This window comes from Curcuma longa, chromosome 21, assembly GCF_044706935.1.
Source record: "Curcuma longa cultivar G26 ecotype Majalengka, Jawa Barat chromosome 21, ITB_CL_G26_1.1, whole genome shotgun sequence".
Lineage (NCBI taxonomy): Eukaryota > Viridiplantae > Streptophyta > Magnoliopsida > Zingiberales > Zingiberaceae > Curcuma > Curcuma longa.
Genome location: NC_133881.1, coordinates 6,400,162 through 6,420,495, shown reverse-complemented (window position 1 = coordinate 6,420,495; position 20,334 = coordinate 6,400,162). Strand labels below are relative to the sequence as shown.

Sequence of the window (20,334 nt, the reverse complement as noted above, 5' to 3'; positions counted from 1 at the left end):
TGCTAATGTACCTTACCAGGAGATAGATGATGGAGAGATGTTCGGTAATAAGGAGCTTGTTAAACTAACTGAGTCTAGTGAGGAGGATCCTCAAAATGTTAATGTTGATGATTTAGATTGTAATGATGATTAAATATTAGCATTATTATTAATTAATTCAGAATAAGTTAAAACTGTTTATTTTGTTACATGTAAATCTCACTAATGATTTGATTATTATTTCGAATGTGTATGTGTTATAATATTATTGTGCAGATATAGAAATATCAAATCAGGCAGCAGCACCCGGTGGTCAGACTGTGTTGCGGGTTATTGGGGGTTGGTAAGTATTGATGTTATTAGTAATTTTTAATTTGTACACTTTTTTGTAACATATGTCTAATATTTATATGTTTTGTAATGCAGTTTTACTCTAGATGGCCATCGAGTAGTGGTGTACATATCTAATAAATTTAAAGAAAGAGTGTGTCTTTCTAGTCTACATGGAGACATATAGACGAGGGGATGAAAGATTTTTACTACCAGAAATTTTTGGTAAGTCATTTTTATTACCAAAAGTTTTATTTGTTTATACTAATTTGTAAATTTATTTTTGTAGAAAAATATACCTGGGAGCCAGGGCATGAGGGGGCATTCAAGGATAGCTCATGCCAACAGAAACACCAAGCTGGCTGACCCTAGCACTAGATCCACAAAGCATACAGTTAGATCCCGATCGATCGTCAAGCATGTCATAGACTTGGTGAGTTTACAATTATATATTTATCTTAAAATTATTTAATTATTAATAATTTTATTTTGATTTAATTGTATTATTTAATATTCAGGAACATGAACTATAGCGATCTCATACTTATTTGGAGATATTTACCAAGACATATAAGTCAAAGGATGGTACATTTATCGATCCTCGATCGAAGGCATTAGACATAAAAATTTAAAATTTAAACTTATTTAACTATTAACAATGATTAGTTTTTCTAATTGTATATCTTATATAATTTTTTTTAAATGGGATGAAATGATTGCTAGAGTTGCATAGGCGTTTCAGCTTGATACAAAGGGAGGTGAGATGCAGACTCTATCTACCGACTAGATAAATGAGATCTATTATGATGCGGTCAGTGGAAGAAAAAGGCCTCCACCCTCTATAATCTTAGGTCCCAAGCAAGAGTCATATATATTGTATGATGGCCCTAGGGTCAGGGATCGTCCTAGTGGATCATCTACTAGGGTCTACCTTTAAAGCAAGAAAATCAAGCATTGAAGAATCGACTCTCTATATTAGAGTAAAAATTTCAAGAGTCTCAGCAAGTCCAAATGAGATATGAGGGAATTGAACGGGAAATGCGAGAATTTATGGCTTGCATGAGTCAAATGTCTGCATGACTTTGACTCTCAAGAGACTAAGGACCCTTACGACCCTCAGGACCCTAATCAGTAGCTATCTGAGAGGTATGTTGATATTTTAACTTATCTTTTTTTGTTTATCACTCATGAACATGCAAATTAAATTTATTAATTTTCATAATAAATACATATATAATTGTATTATATTTTTTAGAACATTGTAGATAATGATATATTATATATATCGTCATCAACAGATATTCAAACTAACATTCAGGTGTGTAAAATTATTATCCTATTAATCTTTTTTATTATAGTGTAGAATAAGTTTAAATTCAATTTGTTAGTCATAATTGTAATGATGTAGCTTATCCTTATTTTATTAATAATATATCTTATTATATTTTTTTACAAGATTCGATACTACTAGTTGGATAATTATAATTTTGGATTGGATTCATATTTTATAATTTTTGTAGTTCAATTTGAAATATTCATCTTTGTATTGGATATTTATTGTATTGGATTTGATATGTTGTGATTAATCGTTTATTTTTACTTAGTTCACAGCCCAACGCTGCTACTCCAAGGCCCACGATCCTTGACCGTTTTCTCTGGGCAAATCCACTAAGGCACTTGCCCCTTTTTGGCAGCAAGTGTATTGAGAATACAAATTCGAAAACGCTTACAAAAATCTGGTACAATTGAAATAATGGAAATGAACTTTTTATCGAACTTTTGATCGCGCAGTTACTCCCCAGAAGAAGATCTTGGCGTCTCGGTGTGAATCTGAGTTGCTTGGATCGAGTGCAGCACCGACGTCGAAGAATGAGAGCTCGGGAGTCGCGAGAATGGAGTTTGGTTGCGAAAAAGAGGTTATTCTCGGCTGCTCCTCACGAGGCTCTTTTATACTCCTCCTGAGTCGACTCAGATGCCAATCTGGATCGACTCCAGCTTGCGTGGCAGATAGAACTTTTTCACTTTCGCCCGTTATCCTTTCTGAGTCGACTCCAGTTGCCTCCTGAGTCGACTCCAGTCGCTGTGGCATCAACGACCATAAGTTTTGACTCTGAGTCAGCCGGAGTCGACTCAAAACCTTACCTGAGTCGACTCCAAACCGAGTTGACAGAAAATCAACGCGCTGACTTTTAGATTTCGGCTCTGACTCTGCTGGAGTCGACTCCAGACTCCATCTGAGTCGACTCCAGACCAGAAAAGTCAACTTTTCATCCGGAGTTTGCTTTCGTCCGATTTTTCCTTCCTGCAAAAGATGTTAGCAAAATAACATGCAAAGGATAATTTTATTAAGTCGGTTCTCGGAACCAACTACGAGTCTTAACTTTGGATCTGCAGTGAGATCCTGGGTTAGACCGACGCCTAATGTTCTCCTCGGGAACGTGTCCTCACCCACTCCCCTCGAGAGAATTTACCTAATTGCCAACCGAGTCCTCTTGACTCGTTGGACTTGTGCTCGGCTCTGTCCTTGTCTCCCAGGATTTGTGCTGCGACTGATTCTCCTGATCAGCCCAATCTTCCGCTGCAACTTGGTCCTCCTGACCAAGCCCAGACTTCTGCTGCAACTTGGTCCTCCTAACCAAGCCTAGACTTTTGCTGCGGCGTGGTCCTCCTGACCAGTCCAGACTTCACCTGGTGCACTTGACTCTGCCAAGACTTCATGCTTAGCTTCCACTAGGATTTAACCTGTGTCTCCTGTAAACTCAGTTCAACAACGTTAGCACAATCATATACTTAACTTGATCCTAGTTCCATAATCAAAACCTTGGTTCGATCTGCTAGTGCTTCCTGCACCAACAGTGATTAATTTTGAAAACTTATTGGATTGGTTAATATGTTGAGATGTATCGTTTTTAATGTGTGTTATTTTGTTTGTGTATATGTGGATTTGTGAATGAGTTGTGAATAAGTTATGGATGTGTGAATTGCATCGTTTGTGTTTATATTTGTGTAGATGTGTAAGAAGTGATTATATGGATGTAAGTTGTGGATTGTGATTGTATTGTGAAAACCATCGTTTGTGATGCTACATCGTTATATATGTAAATGTAAACAGAGAAAATACAAAAATAGGGAGGTGCTGCCAAAATTTTAAAACAGTTTAGTGATGGAATATTAAAATTCTATTACTAAGAACTAGCGACGGAATTTTAATACCGTTGCTAAATTTGAGACGGAACAATATATTCTATTTACGATCTTAGCGACAGTATTTTAAATTCCCTCACTAATTAGCGATGAACTATATGTTTTATCGCTAACATTAGCGATGGAGTTTATGTCCGCCATTAGTTTTAGAGACGGATATTTAGTTCTATTGCTAAATATTAGCAATGGATATTTAAATATCGATCGCGAAGTAGCGACGAAATATATATTCCGTTGTTAAATGATACCGATTATTTGATGATGAGAAATATTAGTCTCTTATCGATCACTATTGACAAACAACGATCGATAAGTGATGAAAATTTTCATCGCTAAGCGGCAATTTTCTTGTAGTGTTCGAGTTCACGTTGGTGACCAATGATGATGTTATGGGTCATGCTTGACAAGCTCCATACTAAGTTATGTCATGTTAGCTCTATCATGACATGTAAAGGAGTTAATCGAGCCTATGTCACGTGCTCGACGCGAATCGATATTCTTAGACTCCTCTAGCTTGAGATAGGGGAGAGCAAAACACTGCTCGTGCATTACTCGATTGAGAATGGATATGATCATAAAAGAAGGGAAGTGAGTTATGTACTAAACACATCAACATATCAATCCATAGATTATGCCATATAATTAATTGATATAAATGATACATCAATATATCAATCCACATATTCATTGTGACAAATTATATCAGCCACTTTATTAACTTTTATTTATAAAAATATAGCATTGATTCATCTAGCCGATGTGAGGAACTTCTCTGACAATGCCATAGTCGTCGACCCACACCCGCACCCTATCGCAACGGAAGTCTTGGGTGACAAAACTTCCAATTAACACAGTATGAGCATCTACGTTCGGATTCTCCTTCTCAATAATAGTCACGGCTTTATTTCCATTTACTCCTACCAACTCCGGCCATGAATTTTTCCCTACATATATCGATCATTCAATTCCTCATCAAAATCATATTATTATCATAAAAATATTAAAGTAAATAAAAATGATAGAACAACAAAACCTACCGGTGCACTCTTCCATAGCTTTGAGTAAGTAATATTTTGCTGAAGAGTAAGTAATTTTTTAGTTAATCGATATATGTGTTGTAAATTTTGATGATATTTATAGATCCTTCATGGGTGTCTTTGTTTGATTTGTATAAGTTGAGAGAGCCCTAAGGATTTGTCTTTCTTGATGAATTTTCAAACTTCATCGCCTCAAAATTTTGAAAAAAAAAATCTCATTGGTCAAGGGTTAGCTATTAGCTACATCATCCATATTATCTAAACTCGATTTGTCAAACTTAAAGTTGGAAAAACAAATAGAATAGTAACTTGTAATTCACACATGAGGTTGTTAAATTCTTGATCTTGCCTACATCTTTCCAACTCCTCCCTCCTTCACCAAGTTGATAATTTGTCAATCTTGTAACTATTAGGGTTCATCAACAAAGTCACTCGTGCTAGGGTTCATCACTCATCACTCATCGATACAACGTATTTTATATTTAATTTATAATTTTTTACTTCAAATATTTTATTTAAAATGATATATCTTATATGCTAGTCATATTTTTAGATTCACATTTTAAATGAAATTTATATCAAATACTTACAAAATATTTATGTATATTGAAATAAAAATAAATTTATATCTTATTCCCATGTGACTTTCATTGTCGTACAAGATTGTCCTTCACAGAATTTTCAAACTTGAACAGTTAAAAGTTTTTGAAATTTCATTGTTGAAGCGTGGAGAACAATACCAACCACATCATCGATATCATCTAAAACTTAAATTTTCTCAAACTTTTTTTGGTCAAAATATTTTTTGTCAAACCTAAACCTAAAGTAGGAAAAAACAAATCTTTTGAATTCACACTTTTGTTATCGAGTCAGCCTCGCACCAATTCTCCATTGCGGCTCCTCTCTAATAGAAAACGTCTTCATTTTGCATGTGTGAAGCTTTACTGAACTATTGGTTTATTATGGTCGGATATATTAACTCAAGCGTCTTCAGTTCACTGAAAGGAAAAAATAGGAGAACTTCCAATCGAGTTCCAATTCTAGAAAACCTTAATAAAACATCTCGTCTTGGATAGTCATACTTGCAAATCAACCATGAAGATGGCATTCATAATGCATAAATTGAAAGGTGAAAAGAAAATCAAGTAGCTGAATTTTTTTAGTTGTGGAGAGGGTTGGGCCCTGTCGGGACTAGCCTCTTCTCGATGCCATACCACGGCTCAATCTCTTCTCTAAAACGTGGTGATGGTGGTGATGGTGGTGCTGGAGGCAATGAAGAGGTAGAACCATTGGCAAGGCGGCATTGATGGTGATGATGATGATGGCGGTGCACCCTGCAATGAATCCATGGCAATAACAGGAGGATGGCCACCAAGAACAGCAGTGTGCAGAAATAGGAGCAAGAATTGCACTTCATGGCAGAAATTGGAGAAGGAAGAAGAGAAGATAAGGTTGATGTGGGCGCATTTAACCTTGTAATATCTAAACTTAGTTACATTTGGTCATGTGTATATCTTAATTTAATTTTTTAGACTTTGCTTCGAGTTCTTAATAGAAACTTGCAGTGCAGTCAAGAAAAAGAGAATTTACCGGGGGCAAAATACTTGCCTTGCAGAGCATCTAAAGCTTTGGCATATCAATGTCTAGTTTTCATTAATCTTTGGTATTATGAAATGAGACAGTAAGAAGCATGTAAATTAATGTTTCCTTCATTTCTTCCAAAAGAAAAAAGCCACCACTACAACTGTTGTTACCAGAAGTTGTATGCCATACTTTTAATCCAAGCAACAGGCCAGCAAGTGAGCCAATTGACATGTGTTGAGGATGAGGAATCCTCATAGCAACCAAGGGACTCTCATCTTAATCCTACACCAGTTGAGTGTAAAAGACTAGAAGTGATTAGAGCTACTTGATGCAATGTAACAATGATTGATTGATGTGCTAGAAATGATGTTGTGAACCTAAAGAATGCTACAAGCTATCCGTTGGGATCTGAAAATTTTGACAGAGAAGAGTAACGTTAAACTTCCTTAAGTTGATAATTATCAAAATTTCATCGGAAGTCGGTAGGCATACAAAAGACAAGCAGCTAGAGATCAGACTAAGGATGAAGCTATCCTCGTTAGGATGTCAAAAGAAACAAAGACAGATATAGAAGACTTACACAAGCAACTGATAAATCTTGTGTCCGTAATAAATCAATAAGATAAGACACTGCAAATCAGTGTGAGACTACCACCCATTGCAAGGAAAGCTCACTGCTTAATCATATAGACATTAACAAGTCAGCTGCTGTTAGTTCACACAAAGTTAGGCTAGTGTTTTCAAACACCATTCCTAGTTGAGCCAATTAGATCAAATCAAATTGCCCTGTGATAACCCCATATAACTAGTTGACACAATCAGTACAATTTTGACTATTTCAACTACCAACTAAATAGAATGGTATGTTCAAGCTAACTCATGCACAAACCCAAATGTGAGTTCACAGACAAGAGAATCATCTTTCAACCTAACATGATTCATCCATACGGCCCAAAGCTCAACCAAGCTGCAATAATGCAAGCACTTGCACCTTGATCGAAGTGTATTGTTTCTCACTCAAAGTGCTATGGGTGTTCAGAAACTCAGGTTTCTTTGTCCCAAAGTTCATCCATAGGTCACGGTAGATCCTGAGAAAGTTTGGTGATAGTATTTTAGGTACTCTATCCTTGTTTAGTGCTGATCTAGAGAGTGCACAAAAAAAATATATAAATAAAATTGTAGTTTTTATCTTCTACTCTAATCTAGCTTTTGGTCCATAGATCTAATTCAAAAGGCAGTAGGGCAGGTATCATTGGAAATGACAAAGAACACACAGGTCTTAAAAGACTGACTCCTATTTCTAAGATTTATTTCAAACATGAGCATGGACAACATTCTGTCACATTAATTCATTCATTCCTATTTGGCACAAATGAAATTGTAGGTACTTGTTTTATTTAAGACACTTCCTTAGGTGCAATGAATGTCATGGCCGCCCCCTGGGTTGACGCAGATGGTTCATGCAGGGATGTTACTATCAATAAGCCGGGGGGTCAAATCCCAATGGGTGTGAAATGTCCCGTTGGTTGCCTCACCCCTTGCAGGCGCTACTATTACTAAGGATGAAACCCCCCATGATTTATCCACTTCCAAGTAGTGGGAGGCCACCGTGAAGGAACCACCAAGATAACGATTTCACCTTTTGCTGCCAATGAATGTCACGGTAGCACCCAAATTGAGAAAAAAAAATTTACGATGCTAGTAACATTTTCACCATAACAATGTAAATCCAAAATGAATTGACATAATATACGTAGACATTAAATACAAGAAACAAGATCTTAATTTCACATGACACGGATGAAATATGGTTTGAATGCATAAGCTGCATCAGAAAAGTAATTCCAGTCTTATTGTTATAGTATCTAAACTAGAAATCTTCTCTTGATACTGACCAATTAAAAAAAGTTTCCATAAATCACAGGGATAGTGATTCAAAGACCATCTTGCTGTTAAGATTTCTTCACAGGACGAGGTCCCAAGTAGTTTGTAACCAACCCCATAACACCAAACCTGACAAAAGTTCGAAAATTTTGTAAGAATAAGAAACAGAAGCTTTCACCAGTCAATTGATTATATGCCATACAAACTCAACAGCATATTAGCACGGCATTTTCATGTGAAACAGGTAAAGAAGAAATCATGAATGGAGCAATGGATCTGAATCCTTTACTTACATGAAAGCCATAGATAACTGTTTAGAATCATTCTCAAAACTCTTCATGTTTGCAAAAGACTGAGCACAAAAGATAATTGCTAGCCATGAGCAAAGCTTGTACTGCAGGAAAAAAATTCATTAATGTGCAGCATTACAATCAAAGCGCAAAGGAAACCGACAAACCATGAAGTTTTGATTGAAACAGTAGTTGTTATTTCTAATCAAATAATTATTTTTCGCAAAGTAATGATGGGAAAATGGAGTGCAAGCAATCAAACATAAGCTCCTTGCTAGAGAAAGAAAAGAAAAAAATATATTGTACAAACACCACAAAAATAAAAAAAATAAAATTGCTAATGGTCATCTTCAAGTAGGACTGAGCATTCGGTTAAAAATCGAACTGACCAAACCGAACAAACTGAAACTGAACTACCCGAATTTTTTTAGACAAACCAAACCAACCGAACTTTGCCACTAAAATCAAACAAACCGAACCAATATAAAATCAGTAATTAGATCAGTTACCCAATACACAAAACTTTTCTTAGCACTCGAGTCTTTGAATCGATTGAGACATCGAGCCGCAATTTAGGCATTTTTCTTTTAAACACCGATTCAAGTACAGCAGTCAAGCTCACAACATAACAATTGATTGATACCAATTCGATGTAAATGAATTTTAAAATCAATACTAAATTAACCGAACCAAACTTCCAAATTAGATCTATTTGGTCGGCTATTTCAGTTTAACCGATATTTTGCTCACCCCTAGCTTCAAGGAAAACAATTTACCATATCACGCTCTCAACTTTAAAAAATACTCAAAACGTGAACCTAATTTGATATTTACCAAAGAGCACACTTGTTTCCCAAATACCTTCCGTCTAATGCACCGATCTTTTTTTTTTTTTTTTGACCGAATCAAATTTTCTCTTCTCCTCTCCTCTCCTCTCCTCTCCATGGAAAACAAAACAGGCACCTTGGAAAAATTAACCTCCACGAAGCTCTCTGTCATTTAGACCGTGAGCATGCGCAATCACGAAAAAAAAACTTCAAGAAGCTCACACCATCCAAACCATGAGCAAACACACAATCAGGCAGTTGTGAAATCATAGTCAGGATGCTGTGAAATCATGACCAAGTGGCCGCGAACTCTCAGCTAAGCGACCATGAAATTACAATCAACCCAGCCGCGAGCTCGCAGCCTTGAATGGTCATGTTCTAGCCAAGAAATCACAGTCGTTGGAAGCTCTTCGAAGCCAAGCAACAGCGAGATCACGGCCAAGTAGCCGTGATATCTGGCCACAAAATCAACAACAGTGAGCCCTCTAGAATTTTTCTTTTTTGCCCTTTTTTTTTGCTATGGAGAGAAGAAAAGATTCGGCTCAGTTCAGCAAAAAAAATGATGCAATAAGTGAAAGTGTATTTTGGGAAACAAGTGTGTTTTTTGATAAATATCAAAGTTAGTTGTGCAATTTAAGTATTTTGAAAGTTGAGTGTGTGATATAGTAAATTGCCCTTTAGAATTTTAATGATAAGAAAATGAAAAGCAGTGTGATTAGTATAAAAAAAAATGACGATCTCAGAATGATACAAAAGATTTTGTCTTTTACATCAACCACAAATCATTGCCTCTTCTCTAGGGGTCGGTGTCACATTGTTCCAACAATTAAGTCTCTCATACTGCAATCAGAGTTTCTGGTGTTGACACACTATTCCAACATAGGACCGACATTGAGAATCAACCACCATGCCTAAGTCAGCGGTACAATATGGGATTCCCATGGAAAGCCTCTCATGCATTCACAGCTAACACAAAGCGCAACAGAAGGAATCACTCGATCCTTTTGTAAATCACATGGGAGGGGGCCAAGAGGTTATAAAAGCTTCGAATCTTACTAGAAGCAACAGAGAGAAATGAACGACAAGAGGGTACCAACAACATCACAAGAGGTAGCGACCGATGGTGGAAAATGTTGAACTCTTCAGCTTCATAGCAGCGGGGTTGGGGACAGGTAATGCATTTGTTGCAAGGTGACATCTATGGTTGGAGGGAATGTCAATCAAAAAGAGACAGTGACAACTATGGTTAGAGGTGGACATGTAATTACAACAGTGTTATATAACAATTATTAACTGTTATAACAGTGTTATATATATATATATAGAGAGAGAGAGAGAGAAATACTATGTTGTGCGACGGGTATTTACGCGACCCGTGCGCGACACCCCCGACCCCCAATAATTACTCACATTGACGCGTCAACCGCGCTCGGTCCGGCGACCAGCGGTGGCCGGACGGCGAAGCGGCAGCGGCGGGAATAGCGACAAGTCGGGCGCTCGCAGAACTATGCATTCCCACTTTTGAACGGTCCGATCTTCGCAATCATGCGTGATGGACGGTGATCCCGTTGTCGCGCACGGGTGCGTATGAAGCCGGCGCGCAACATAGCATTTTCATGTATATATATATATATATATATATATATATATATATATAATATATATATATATATAAACTTATATAATTAATATACTAAATTTTCTTTTTATTAATATCTTTATTGCATGAAAGATGGATAATTAAAGTGAAAGATTAAGTGTAATTTGAGTTAGAATTAATTAGGTGCAGCCTATTTAGGATGATTCTCATTTAATTCAAGTCGATGTGAACCGTGATTGATTAAACTTAAAAGTAATTTTAAATTTTGAGAAAACCTTTAAATTATTTTACGATGTTGACAATGAATAATAGTCTGTATATATGTTGGTAATAACTAGTAATAAATTACTTATATTTCCAAGAATCCATTTTATTTGTGTATGACACCACAAACAAAATCCCAGAAAGAGTCATGCCCCTTAAAATAATTGACTTGTGTTAATAACCTCAACAACTAATTCTCTATTTGGATGTAGCCTTAATATTCCACTTCTGAGGGTCATTAAGAAATTATCATTTGTGGTTACCCCTTATATAGGAATTCATTAACATAATAACTTAAAACTATTAAACATAGATAATCATCAATAATCAATATAAAAGTTTCTTATTATTTAAATATCACACACTACCAAATGCATATTTTTCCCATTTGGTTGTTCCATCTCGTAGTAATTATATCAATATAATGTTGATACTTAATTGGCAACTGAGCCTCATGATTTTCTCTTTTACTTCATGAATTAAATAATAGACATTACCCATTTGCAACATTTTATCCGTATTAACTTTGCAAAAATAAGATTTTACAAAGGTTCTACTGTCATAAGAATATCCATAATATAGTCTCAAATCAAGCAACTATAACAATTTTTTATGCCTCTACCTTTAGTGATGCTAGAGTACTGAGAGACTTCTTAATCCTCAAAAGTGAGCATGACCTTTTTCTAAGACGACTTTACCAAGAGAAAATGAGTCACAAATCTAGTTGCTAGTGATCATAAAATCTCCCCATCCACAAATTTTCTCATTAAACCATGAATCAAATAATGATTATAAAGGAATTTTATTAACAAGTACCCCCTTTTCATTATCTTCTCCATTATATTGAGTTTCCGGATGTCTGCCATCATCAAATCAACTCAATGTGTTGCCCATAATGTCCAAAACAATGTTGAATTTTGCACCAACAGCTTTCCAACCCTCTTAAAGTAGACACCATTATTTATAATCATCGCACTATATGTTCTACATCTATCTCACACACACACACACACAATGCAACATGATATTCTGAATTTAAAAAAATTGTAAATTATCACTTTTCTATTGCAGTATAATAGAAAGTTGATAATGTTCATCTAGTAGGTCCCATCTAGCTATGGCACATCAACATATTCCCATATAAGCATCTATTACTTCTTGCACAATAGGATGCATATCTTAATCTCCTAACTTGTTCGTCCAAGTACAGACCAACAATTTTATACACAGACAGAGGTTGAATACAAGGACTAAATTTTCATATATTGGGCAATATGTTACAATAGAATGTACTATTTGTTGCATTAAAGGGAATTTGATTAAAATAGAAAATTTTGACAATACTTTAATAATCAATTTCTTCTTCCTTCTGTAGGTATTATCCAATCTAGTTTGTTTGCTAGCTTGGTTTGAAAATGTCATTAAATTAATATCGACAAAATTAACTGCACATCTTCATTCCATAGAAGGAAAAATCGACTAATACCACCTTGTGATTAGGTAACACAAGCACTTGCACTCCTCTCCAATGTTGGTGCAACAATTGAGTCACTTACACACTTCCACTAGCACCAGTTGTATCACCGCTATATCGCATATATTGTCCATATTCATATCTAGTTCAAGAGGAATAAAGAGACTTATCACCAAGACCTTCAAGTTCATTGTAGATGGGCTTCTCCAGAGACTCATCAATCAAAATCTTTGTGTTCATGTTATTATTGTTTGGACTTAAAGATCTTTTAGCATCAAGTCCCTCCATTGCACGATGAATTTCATGAGTACTTTTAGACACTTAAAAACAGGAGTATACACCAACAAAATGTTGCTTAAGGCGTGTAACCCCATCATCGCATCCAATTTCATCACAATGTACACACTGTCAATGATCAATTCTCTAGTCGACATGTGCATCTCCAAGTTGAATCATAAGTTTTTTGTTTTGATGTCATTTGTCTACCTATGTATCATTAAAAAATTATAGTATCAAAAAAGATATAATGATTCACAACAAATAAATTCACTAAATATTCAGATCTTATAACATTGTCAGAATTAACATAGAAAATATTATCCTATTCATAAAAATTACAAGACAAGAAGAATATCTAATTTTAACAAAAATATCAAATAAATAGAATAAATATCTTCTTGCGCAAATATTATTCAAATCTTTTAAAGTTGAACAATTATTAAACTGACATAATAAAATTCTCATCTCAAATTCGTTACACTTATAAATATAGGCATTAATAAAATTGAGAGTAAGCACAAGTATAGCTAATGGATATAAAACATGGAAATCCAAAATATACATAAATGAATATAAAATAAAAATACTATATTAAATTATCACCAAGTTATGACACAACTTTGTATATGAATTTCCAGCTCACAAAACTTTATTTCCCTGCTCAGAAGAACACATAAGATTATGGAACAACACACAAAAATTCCAAATGCAGCTCCCGCTAATGGAAAATACCCAGATTAGTCAATCATACTCGAAGTGACCAGATCAAATACCCCTTTAACAGATATTGGTTTTTTATTTATAAAAAGTAAGCAAAATTAATTTAATTTAGTATATTTGATCCATCATAGAGTTCGGTCAGACAATAACTGAAGCCATTCAATTTTCTTTAAAGAAAAGACAAACATATTTAGAAATGGTTATTCATCTTTTCAAGAAACAAAATAATCTACTTTTAGCAATTTCAGTCCATCAAGTTCATTTATGAAACAACTTGAAAGTGAAACCATTAAAGTTTTCTAACAAAAAAATGAGAAATAATCATTTGATCAAATGGCCATTTGCTCTTTTTAAAAAGAAAAAATATATTATTTCATTTTACCAATTTCAGCACATCAAATTGTTTGGTGACACCAAGCAGGTTGAACTGAAACATTATACGTTTTTTTAAAACACACAGACACACTAAAGACAAATAACCATTAATTTTGATAATTTCATTCCATCACAGTGTTGTTAGCATGATAACAATCGTGGAGAGCATTCTGGTCCAATCTACCAGGAGGAATCTGATTTAGACATTTCAAATAAGGAGTCCTGGTCTGAGAACTTTCATTAGTAGGGATTCAAAAAAATTAGGTATTTGCTCAAAACATTTCTTATCTGATTCATTGATGAGGTTATCGGAGAAAAACTCAAATCCCAAATAAATGGTTTTTATCCAATATTAGAAATAATTACAATCGCATTAAAAACCTATAAGACAAACCGAGAACCTATTTTAATGAAAATCAAAGATATACAGAAGTAGCCAGGATCAAACATGTATAGCCCATCGATGTTCACATTACCAGGAACAAACTCGGCAATTTTCAGCAGATCTAAGAGATTCCCATGAAAAAAAACAGAAGGAAAATTCTAGATCTACAATCCTATCTTTCAAGAAAGAGAAAGAGAGACAGTAAAAAGGAGGTCGAGGAGGAAGTACCCGCAAGGTAACGCCGAGAACGCCGAAGATAACGGCGAGAAATCCAGCATAGTCGATGGGGAGATCCTGAGGCGACAAGGTCGGAGGGACGTAGGGCTTCGCCGCGGACGGCTGCCTCGGATCGCTCGCGGAAGAACTCGTCTCCTTCATCACGCCACTTCGTTCCCCTTCCGGCCCTTCCCTTCTCTGTGAGATCTATTTTTATGGACCGGTTTTTCTCCACGACCAATTTCAATGGACCGGTGGACCCGGTTCATCTGGGCCGATTTACTGATCCACGCTGGTTCGAATTACTTTTCCTCATTTTAAATTAATATTTATTAAAGCGACTAAAGAAATTGAAAGGCTGAATGGTTTTACTATAATCCAAAAAGTCATTATTAAAATTTTTTATTTATTTATAAATTTAATAAGAACTTTATTCATTAACATGATTTATAAATTTATTTATGGACATTGTGAACAAATAATTCAATCTCTAATTAATGAAATATTCATCTTTGTTTATTAATATAAATAAATTTTTATTAAATTAAATATTAAATTTATTGTTCTGGAATATAATCTCTATCTTCATGTGAACTATATCAATCGTGCACCGCATCCTAATGTCCTGCACCACTACTAGCTTCTTATCCTCGTCCTCCCAATGGGAATATAATTTAACAAAGATTCACATAGGTAACCCACCCAAACTAGGGACTCGATCAACAAAAGAGTTAATTTGGATTTGATCATATCAATCTCCGGGACATAGTTGAGTTAGTTATGATAGAACAGAATTGTTGAAGTGGATAAGGATCGAATCTCGATGAATCCGAGACAATGCCCTCCTCCGTCGTGACTAAGTGCAGTTTTTCAAATATTTACCTCTTCACAAATGGTTGTGAGACCGACCGTATAAAATTATTGGGGTGGCAAATTCTTCTGCAAAAGGTGGAATCCGCCACCCCAGCGGCCTCACACGGCCGTCCCCACGACCATCTGTGAGGAGGTAAATCGAGAAACTGTAGTTGGCCATGACGGAGGAGGGTATTGCCCAGCTTCACCGAAATTCGAACCCTTGTCTTCTTCTACAACTCTGCTCCGTCGTAACCAACTCAACTATGTCCTAAAGGCAAGGATGGCAAATTCTACCTCTTGCTTACGTGGATTTGATCATATCGATTGAAATCCAATCATGATGACCGTGAGGAATAATATCTTATCCAAGGGAGGGGCGACATGGACCACACTGCGTACATGTCCTCTCACCCAACTTTTGGCCTCCTTTTCTTATCGTCTCTTCTTCTTCTTCTTCCTCCTCATCCTCCATTCTTTAATTTTCTTACTTCTTCAGTGCACTTCCATTAATGGCAACTCTTTCGGCTGCCTCGGCGTCATGGAAGCCTGTTGCTAGCTTCAGTAACCAGGTCCATCCATCCATCTTCTCTTACTCACAACTCAATCCCAGAAAACTTTTCAACTTTTCCATCATCTACATGATCTTTAATATGTCTTGTCTATATCTTGACTCTTCTTTTCTTCTTTGTTTTAGTTGTTTTCTTTGCTTCGACAAATAATAATAATAATAATAATAATAAATAATGATTGTTTTGTAGGTTAAAATTGTATATTTACTTTTTCATTTTTAATTCTTCCAAAATACATAGTAGTGTCTTTGCTGTCTATTTGTTTAATTTCATATCTAACACTGAACACTTAACTCATTCTAAGCAATGCAGACTAAGGGTCTTACGTCTCGAGTGAAGCTTGCATCAATTGGCACATCAAGGCTCAACTTCACCTCTTTGAGGTCGTCGCATTTTCGCATCCGTTGTGCGGTGTGTTCTTTCCATCTTACTCATTCCACAATGTTGATCTAGTTGATTGTTGTCGCGGAAAATGCCAATGCATAACAATTGAGAAGCACTGAGTCCAGGCCAAACCTGAGACAGTGAACAAAGTGTTAGAAATTGTGATACGGCAATTGGCATTGTCCAAAGAAACTAGCCTCGCTCCTGAGTCAAAATTTTCTGAAATTGGTGCGGACTCACTAGACACGGTATGATATATATCCTCATTCGCCTCTAATAATCGATCCTTAGCAAAATATATGTGCATGGCATGGCATCCTCAAGGTTCATTTCAGGTGGAGATTGTGATGTGCCTGGAGGAGGAGTTTAATATCAACATTGATGAAGACAACTCACAGACACAATTCAAGATGCAACCGACTTGATCGACAAACTTGTGCAGCAGAAAACTGAGGTCGCTTGAGCTCTTAGAGTTTTAGCAATTGGTGTGGAGTTTGTGTTGGCACCAGTGGACATGATTTTGTTGTTAAAGGGTGGGGTTTTTTTTCTTCTTTTTAATTCAGACAATAATTTTTTGAGAAAAGACCAAGTGATTAATTAATTGGCAGTTGAAATTGTGAGTTGAATGAAAGTGTATGATGGCAAGGATAATTAAGGTGAAACTGAATGGAACTGTAATTCAATTCTATGATCTGAAATTATTATCATCTACTTGGAAGGAGATTAATTGTTTGTTAATGAAATCATCTTTTCCCACAATGGTGCAACATCTTAGCTCTCGGACCTCACCAAATCGAATGTGAGTGTGCATGCTCCAACCTTGCTCATCGAGCATAGTTGAGTTGGTTATGACGAGATAGACTTACTAAAATGGACAAGGGTCGAATTTCGACAAATTAAGCCGAGATAATGCTCTCCCTCGTCGTGGCCAATTGCAGATTCCCGATTTACCTCTTTACAGATAGTTGTGGAGCCGATTGTGTAAGACCACTGGAGTGACGGATTCCATCTTTTATTGAAGTGCATGCTCCAACCTCACTGCATTGAATTTGAACTCATGCCGAAGTCGTGGTAATGCAAATAAGAAAAGGTAATAATTGAAGAAATAAACCGATACCTCCTTTTCATAACTATTCCACCTTCCTACTTGGAAGGAAACACATTCATATAAAAAATGAAACGATTGAAGTACTAAATCAACAATTGTTTTACAACTGTTCTGTCTTCCCACACGACGAAGTTAAGTTTGAAGAGAATAACGCAGTCAAAAATTTAATTTAATTTATAATTTGTTAGAGTCAATCAAGTTTGATTAAGATAATTAAGTGTTTATTATAAAGTTGTCCAAGTCATTACTTTTTATAATTTGTTAGATTTTTTTAAAAAATTCTTTTATTTCTTTATGAAAGAATCAATTATATTTCATTAGAAAAATTAGAATTATGTTAGAAAAATAGTATTTTATAAAGAATAGATCGTATCATCAATAAAAAAAAAAAAAAGGTAGGATCTCATGTATTGATCAAATTTTAAATTAATACAATTTATAATTATATTTATTTTTCTCTAGGTGAAAATCAATTAAATTTTTTCTGAGTGAGAATCACATCTTTATTTTCTCCTTTATGTTGTATCATATAGAGCTACTCTTGTTGTCACAACACCTACTGTGTCACCACTATTTAACCTCCGCACTCAACCACTATTGTGAATTTGAAACACCTAGCTCCTTTGTGATTCTATTCTGTAAAAAAGTGGAATCCGCCACTCCAACGGTCCTATACGGTCGACCCCACGATCATTTATGAGGAAGTAAATTGAGAAACTGCAATTAGTTCCTTTGTGATTCTAGATGCAAGACATAAACAAGAGCTAGCTACCTAGTTGAAAAATCATACATGAAATCATGGTCATGCTCAAGGTTTTCCCCTTTGGCCCATGAGTTGGTGAAGAGTCCCTACTAGCTGTTGAAGATCGTCGAGGCTAGTGTTCAACACTATCTCCGTAAACGATATTGCTCCGCTATGGTGCTAACGGATAGCAGCAATTCGTTCCCAAGATACAACGACGAATGTCTCGGAATAGTAGCACTCCAAATTCCGAGATCGACGAACTTTCTCGTAAGCTTTTTGGACTCCGAATGCACTAGATGGGATGAATGCACAAGGAAGACTTGAATCGATGAATTCGATCATCTTTCCATCATCTGGAGGGTTCTATTGATCTGATGCTTCAGATCAGGTCTCATCCCAGCGATCAGATCGTGACTCTTCGCGATCCATCGCTCCAGATCGCATCACAAGCGATCCATCACACCTCTTTGATCAACGGTTGCCATCCGTTCGCCCAATCAACAGTTCAGTCATCTCTTCTTGCCCACGTGTATGCCACATAGGCAGTGCCACATCAGATACGATCTCGACACGTCACCCGAGTGCCACGCAGGCACCGCAATGTCACCTGGTGCCACGCAGGCACCACAATGCTCCGCGCGACGACACGTATGTGCGAAGTGCAAAGTGCGCCTACAAAGCGTCCATTGCGCACGTGCGCACGTGCGCACGTGGCGGGTGGCGAGCTCACAGGTGCGAGCACCTGCTCGCCCCTGAGAAGAGAGCACCTGGTCTTTTGTGTTAACTCCATTAGCACAGCATCATTAATAAGGAAAGAAAACACATCGTAAATTTTCGATGTGGGACTATTCTCCCATATATTTCCTTATATATATAACATTAATTAACAATTAATGTTATTTGGGCCAATCTTAAACAATTAATTTCTCATTCACCTTTAATCGGTTTTGAGCAAATTAATAGTCTAAATCTATCTACGCGAAACGTAGATTTCAATTTTAAAGTCAATTACGACTTTCATTAATTGATGACATTCCGATTTTTCTATAAAACCATATTGGTCCATTAAGGCCCCAATATCCAACAATCCCCCACATGAATGGAAATTAATGCAATGCGTGTATGCATGCTGACACTTTACAGGAGTCCAATCGATAAGCCACTGCATCGGGAGAGGTAGCTTGTGGCTTTGAACCTTCCGTAGTGGGATGCTATCGAGTATACTAGGCTGCGCAGTGAACGTGATGTCTTGAACTGCTCAGCTGTTGGTGTATACTAAGACAATAACACCCACATAGAGACCTATCTCACCTACTTTAGGTTCTCATGGTTGGTTCCGTTTCGACCATGGACACCATCTTGGATTCATGAATGTTTCATTGAAGCGGCCTGTCTTCACACTCACATAGGTGACACTTCTATCAAGAGTATCCTACCATACTCCACCTAATAAGGTATAGAAGTCATTAAAAGCATAAGCTTAACCTCACTACATGTAGTAGGTCAGCACAAATTCATCCTAGGATTGGGATAGAGATAAAATATCTCATGTGCTGTAACACAACTTCTGTAACTTCGTTGTTCCATTGAACCAAGATCTTGGGATCTCCAGTCAACAAGGTTGGGTTACCGCTACAGTTATTTTCAGTTGTAGATTTTTAATCTCATTCCTCTTGATGAGCAGTATACTTGATCTCGACTTAACCCCTTCGTAAGAGGATCTGCCAAATTATCTTCGTATTTTACATAGTCGATTGCAATCACTCCATTCGAGATCAACTGCCTAATGGTATTATGTCTACGACGTATATGTCGTGACATACCATTATACATACTACTTTGTGTCGTCCCAATCGTCGATTGACTATATATCACAGTGGATTAGTACGGCAGACACAGGTTTCATCCAGCTCAGAATATCTTGTAACGCCCGCCCTTACGTGGGCCTAGACGGACGCCACAGTTACATTTTCATTCATCTAATTTATACCACATACGAAAAACCACAAACTTCTCAGCGGAAAACATAAAACATAACATGGCAGTGGTTTCATATGTGATAAATAAACATATATTATGCATCTATTGTCTATCTATCAAGTTAATATTAAAAACAATCTTAGCAACAACATTCAACATAAAGATAATTCAGACATTCAGCATACAAATATAAAATTCATATTGCCCGGGACTTTGCCAAGTCACCACCACACACATCTTCATCA

The 20,334-nt window shown here is 36.3% G+C and overlaps 3 protein-coding genes across 4 annotated transcripts; 1 reads left to right on the top strand and 2 right to left on the bottom strand.

Moving 5' to 3' along the window:
• Positions 1-4,114: 4,114 nt before the first annotated feature.
• LOC141814170 (glu S.griseus protease inhibitor-like) lies at positions 4,115-4,603 on the bottom strand. Its single transcript, XM_074702124.1, has 2 exons — positions 4,551-4,603; positions 4,115-4,457 (listed from the first exon to the last, which is right to left on the bottom strand). The coding sequence occupies exons 1-2, from the start codon at positions 4,564-4,566 to the stop codon at positions 4,264-4,266; spliced, it is 210 nt and encodes a 69-aa protein (XP_074558225.1). The 5' UTR covers positions 4,567-4,603; the 3' UTR covers positions 4,115-4,263.
• A 1,195-nt stretch (positions 4,604-5,798) lies between these two features.
• LOC141815376 (protein Asterix) lies at positions 5,799-14,663 on the bottom strand. Of its 2 annotated transcripts, XR_012600542.1 has the most exons (4): positions 14,461-14,663; positions 8,312-8,412; positions 8,030-8,147; positions 5,799-5,884 (listed from the first exon to the last, which is right to left on the bottom strand). XR_012600542.1 is itself a non-coding variant. In XM_074703327.1 (3 exons), the coding sequence occupies exons 1-3, from the start codon at positions 14,608-14,610 to the stop codon at positions 8,087-8,089; spliced, it is 312 nt and encodes a 103-aa protein (XP_074559428.1). In that variant the 5' UTR covers positions 14,611-14,663; the 3' UTR covers positions 7,874-8,086. The 2 variants fall into 2 exon arrangements, 1 of the variants encoding a protein (XP_074559428.1); XM_074703327.1 differs by lacking the exon at positions 5,799-5,884 and having other exon boundaries at positions 7,874-8,147.
• A 1,107-nt stretch (positions 14,664-15,770) lies between these two features.
• LOC141815471 (acyl carrier protein 2, chloroplastic-like) lies at positions 15,771-16,857 on the top strand. The gene is made up of 4 exons (XM_074703414.1): positions 15,771-15,872; positions 16,185-16,283; positions 16,382-16,504; positions 16,592-16,857. The coding sequence occupies exons 1-4, from the start codon at positions 15,813-15,815 to the stop codon at positions 16,679-16,681; spliced, it is 372 nt and encodes a 123-aa protein (XP_074559515.1). The 5' UTR covers positions 15,771-15,812; the 3' UTR covers positions 16,682-16,857.
• The last annotated feature ends 3,477 nt before the right edge of the window (positions 16,858-20,334 follow it).